The sequence below is a fragment of the Branchiostoma floridae genome, chromosome 16, assembly GCF_000003815.2.
Source record: "Branchiostoma floridae strain S238N-H82 chromosome 16, Bfl_VNyyK, whole genome shotgun sequence".
Taxonomy (NCBI): Eukaryota; Metazoa; Chordata; class Leptocardii; order Amphioxiformes; family Branchiostomatidae; genus Branchiostoma; species Branchiostoma floridae.
This window is the reverse complement of record NC_049994.1, coordinates 11,853,751-11,859,284: the sequence shown is the minus strand read 5'-3', so window position 1 is coordinate 11,859,284 and position 5,534 is coordinate 11,853,751. Positions and strand designations below refer to the sequence as shown.

At 38.0% G+C, this 5,534-nt stretch overlaps 1 protein-coding gene across 1 annotated transcript; it reads left to right on the top strand.

The window, feature by feature from the left end:
• Nucleotides 1-221: 221 nt before the first annotated feature.
• Nucleotides 222-4,693, top strand: LOC118403610 (class E vacuolar protein-sorting machinery protein hse1-like). Its single transcript, XM_035802383.1, has 5 exons — nt 222-342; nt 596-658; nt 920-1,123; nt 1,627-1,685; nt 3,537-4,693. The coding sequence occupies exons 1-5, from the start codon at nt 267-269 to the stop codon at nt 3,825-3,827; spliced, it is 693 nt and encodes a 230-aa protein (XP_035658276.1). The 5' UTR covers nt 222-266; the 3' UTR covers nt 3,828-4,693.
• Nucleotides 4,694-5,534: the final 841 nt, after the last annotated feature.

Genomic DNA, 5,534 nt, shown 5'->3' with positions numbered 1-5,534 from the left:
TAACGCTTGATAATTTTTCTGCAGCACCAACTCTGATCGCAAGGTGTCACTGTCTTTAGCAATCTTATTACATTATAACAGTATCAATGACAACCACCCATTAGTTTTTGTGGCTATTGTGGGATAGTACTAGACCTAGAGTTTTCACTTTCAATCGTGTATCTACATTGAATTCGTGTAACGGTATTTAAATTGCAAGTTTTTTACTTTCTGAAAGAAGGAAAAGGACAAGACAAGAACGTGAAAAGTACGCCTTCTACTATGGCATGGGTTCCCGGATGCTGCGTGATGATGATGAACAGGAATCAGGGAGAAGTCCACGAAGGGGAGATATGGAGAAAGGTAAAAACCAAATTTGCAATTCTTTCATTGAAGTCATTTCATATCTTTTACTATTTCAGGACGAACTTAATTAGAAATCAATTTTCATATGTGGCAACCTCATCAGTTACTACTGAATGCTGTAGTTCCACATATTGTTGTTTGATGGCGCTTTTGAAATGCTCAATCTCGACGTATTTGTGTATGGACGTGACATTAAAGGTAGCAGAATAAAGACAAGTATTTACTCATAATCCATATCGCCACTCTCCAGGTGTTTGCCAAGAGGTTGATTACTCTACAATAGACAGGCTCAAACGGAAAGCAGGGGAACGAGGTAAGTTTAATTGACTTTAGAAGAAGTACGGTTGAGGTACATAGCATAAACCAGATGGTAGTCTCGTTGTTCATTTCAAATAAATACGTTATTTTCCAATTTTGCGAATGGTGTTATCATCCACAATCACCTATGCAGTGACGAAGTCAATCGCTCGCTTATTTGTTTTTTTTTTTAATGTCAAACTTTACCATCACAGTAGGGGGGGCGTCTGAACAAAAGATTTTTTTTACCTCTGCATGTTGCCTCCCTTTATGTTAGGTAACAAGAAATTCGCCAGGGTTCTCTACAATTACGCGCCCCAAGACAGCGACGAGCTTAAACTGGAGGCCAATGACGTCATAGAGGTCATCAAAGGTGAAAATGGCGGTTGGTGGTTTGGATATCTCAAAGGGAAGGTCGGACTTTTCCCGTCCAACTATGTGGAACTCGTGTCAACACCTCCTGTACACAGACCACATCATGGTACGTTACTGATAAAGGGTACAGGGCAAGGACAAACGGTCGCTTGTTAGAGTAACCGACAACTTGTTAGCTTGCTAATAATGATATTACGTCCTCGTGATTCCTAATTGAAAACTCAAGGTAGTTAAGGTCATACGGTGTCATAATTTCTAATTGATCCCTTCCTATAATCTAATAAAATTCTAGATGATCTAAGAGGTCTCAAGGAGATGAAATTAACGACATATTATTCATTTACTTTCGAACAATTGTTATTCATAGTTACCCTTAGTATAAATAATGAATACTAGCCCAGAAACGGAATCATCTGGCAGTTATTATAGCGTTACAGCAAAACAAGGTATTTTTATTCTTAGTTAACTAGTGTTCGGAGATATTTATTGAATTGTTGTAATTCAAATTAAGAACGAAAGAAAGTAAGAAAGAGGGTGATATTTGGTAAAACATTACATTGCGTTCAAGGTTTCTACCACGCTACATGGCATTCTATTCACATTTTTCAGTTGCAAGAAGAAGTGACAGAGAAGAACTAGAACGTAACGTGCAGCAGACGTTAGCACAGGTAGGTGATTTCCCTAGCGTACATTACAGACAGCTTCCAGATTAAAACAACACCATCACATAACCTGTGCAAATTGAAAACGACCAGCAAATGTATCATCTGGGATGGCTACATATTATTCAGGTCTTGTAGCCCAGAGACGTAGCTGAAAAACGTGCAAGTCTGTCTAAAAGCACCACGCATATAGGAGAGTGTACTTTAAACAAGTATAGAAATAGAGACATATAGATGAAAACTGTGATATTTTATATTCTTTATAATTAATATAAGTACAATTTATGTTTCAAAAAGGTTAATTACCATACGCAAATAATATACTGTTATATGGGTTCCCTGTCATAAAAAGTATTGAGAAAAATCTGTAAACTGCAAGTGACACCAGAAAATTCCGAACTTATTGTAGTTCAAATAATCTTATTCATGATCAATTCTACCAAAACTAATGAACTTTGAAGCTAAAAGGGCTATGTCTTCGTTAACGTTAAGTTGATAATGGCTAGGTATAGACCACAATTAAGCACAATTTCCTTCATACAATGGAAATTCTAGATTATTTATCTAAACAAAGATGAATAACGTTTAGCCTTTAGTTTTAGTCAATTGTATTCCTGCAATTTATACATTGATTCAGGACTGTTATTTTATTATGACTCAATGTTGTAATGATAATCCAACCAAAATTAATTGTAAAATGAACAGTAGACTATTCATTATGTTCTGTCTTTTCAGTTTGTTTATTCTAGTTTCCCTTTTCAGCTGATTTTAAAAGCAATGAGTAGAAATATTAAATACTATCTCCAACCTCTGCGCACCTACATATACATGCATCTGGCATATTGTTACATTTTCCTCAATGTCCATGGATTTTCCCACCGATACAATTTAACAGTTCTATTAGTCTCGCCCATTCACCCACACAAAAGACCTCATTTCTAGCCATTTGGTGAACTGATGTTGATGAAGCGGATATTGAGCGCAGTGGACACAATTTGACAGGGTTCTTTTTTACGAGGTTCCCGGCACATTACCCTCCAGTGTGGAGCCAGGGTGTCGGGACACAGGATTGGAATTAATTTCCTTCGCACCAGGCACTCACATAAAGGCGCGGTGATTGAAGCTAGCTCTGATGAAAGGAGGCGTCTGTGCGCATAAAATCACAGAGGGCTTTGGCTGTGCTAAATGAGAAAATTAAACTTTAACAAGGAGAAAGAGACTGAGACGTCACACGGCACGTTGTGGTAGTCACGAGGGTAACCGCAGTGCATTATCTTCCTACTGTTACACGATTTGTATTTGATGAGCTCTAGATGGGATCCAGTAGCTCTTACGTTTATCGTAAGCTCTATAGCATTGAGCTGTAAACTACGATTAGATAGTATGCTGGAATCTTCATTTGTGAGATGATCTGTTTAGTAGTCTAATATTATGATTGGTTCAACTTTATCTTGGAGATGCTCCTTCCATCTTTGTGAGCATTTTCGCTGATCCTATTCATTACTCTCGTCTTGTGACAAGGGCGTGCTTTCTTCATTTTAATGCAATTTGATGGACTTTTAAGAAGCACTATGCTTTTCCTCATTAATACTGGGCGACTGAACTGCCTTAATTATTATCACACGTGTTCATGATAAAGAAACAAAAATGTTTCTAATAATTACATTAATTAGTAAACATAACATAAAAAGTCGACTGTGTTCAACGACCAAACTTAACTGTTAATCTTAATTAACCTTTCTAACATATTTTTTCTGTTTAGAAGCATATTGCATTTTTAGCACCATCTATCATTTTATCTTTTGAAGAGATATTCATCGAATTTGTTACTAATTCCTTACCTCTTTGAACTTTCAGTTTGACGAAGTGTGTTCGGCCAAAAAAATACCGGAACCCCGACGACGTGAGCGCGCATCAGCTTCCACTGATCCTGCCATGTACCAGTCACGTGATACTCGGGATGACGTCACTCTGGAGATGAAATCGAGGGGCTTTCATGGGAACGAGGTTAAACTGTGCCAAGTGCATCACGGGAAGGAGGATGACGCTGATGATGACGTTGACGAATACAAAACTGTGTCTGTGTCTGAACGGATCCGCCAAATGGAACGGAAAGGGTTGAATTATGGCAAACAATCTCAACTATGACTGTCCGCATCGACGCTTCCGTCCGCCCCTGGCACGCCATCAATGACATCAAAGGCTTCGGCCAAATCGTGCATTCAAGAAGTTTTAGTGTGACGACAATGGCAACGACATTGACCATTTTAACATGGCGTTATAGCCAGACGCGTACGGATGCGACAGTCTTGGATATGTTTTAATGTTGGAATATTAACAATGGAAATCCTCAAGCGCTGTGCAGCTAATGTCCTCTGCTAAGAGGAAAATAACCCATGCAATCTGTGATTGACGGCATCATTGTATGGATGGTGGGAATAGTAAAAAGTATATACTTGTCACAGTTTGCTCGTATATATAATTGGACGTAAGCAGCAATTCGTGACTGTTTGCTACATGTATCGTCATACTAACAATTTCGACCGATAGGGATTTCTAATACATGGTGATATAAGGAAAGGGTAATCTTTATATTATAAAAGAAGACGTTCTATATATGATAATATCAGTTGTAGACCGATAGTATGGAACGTAGAACCCTAGCTCATGCTAAACCCATTGATTGTACTTTCAAATTCTACAATGTCCTCAAGTTTATTATTAAATACATTGCCCCCAATATTATTGTCCCTAGGTCCATAATATAGGTGACTTCCATGTATATACTATATACCAGCCATTGAGATTGCATTGAGATATTTGCGTAAGCTGTATCCCTAGCTGTAAGTATGCAATAAATGTTAATACATGAAAAAACACCTTACGATATATTTTGTAACCCAGTGTGTATATGATGTGATTAAGAATTATACATACTTGCTGTACATGTTGAATGTAACATACCATGGCAACTTTTAAAGTTTAAGATGTTTGAAATACAGTATAGATATATTATGTTCTACATTGTGTGTTTTTGCATATCTTTTACATATCTATATCAATAGTAAAATACATTTTTTTTTTCAAATAAATATATTTCAACATCGTGTGTCATTGGGAAACTAGTACGTGTAATCAAATCAGGTAAATCAGAATCAATTTTGGCAGGAAGGTTCGATATGATAATCACAATAACCCCTACAAAAAGACTCATGGATTACAGGTAATCCTTACTACATGATATCCTGCCCTGGAGGATGTCTATGGGCTTAAGTCGTCTGCTCAGAAGACATTAGAAGGTGCATGATACATGCGTAAGAGAAACAGCAGAGCTGGAGGTCCGTAATTGGTTGGCATAGTTGACTAGCTACATGTTGACCTGGGAAAATACATTGAACAACGAGAACTGAATAATTATGTAACCATCTGAAATAAACAGACCACATTTTTTATTCCTCAGAACAACCCAGAAATAAGGCAAATACATGTTGCCCAAACAAATACAAATAGGCATACATACAAAGGCTACCAATGGCTACTTTCTTGGTGAAGATAACTATGTCAAGCAATGAATCAATCAATCAATCGTTCGCTTGCATCATAAGTTGATGCGTGGCGGCTACAGACAGTTCAGACAGTTCTCGCCACATTGTTCTGCACTGGGCGTAGACAGTCCAGTAGCATCTGGAGAACTATAGTCATTTGTTTATTACGTGTACAAAATCACGAAGGTTGCCCTTTCAGAGATGGCAGAAGAGACTATCCTACTGCCAGATTGGAGTTTTACGGGCTGCTGCCCCCTGGTAATAACGTGTCAACAGTCAGGGCCTGACGGACCAGGACTGATGCTGATGG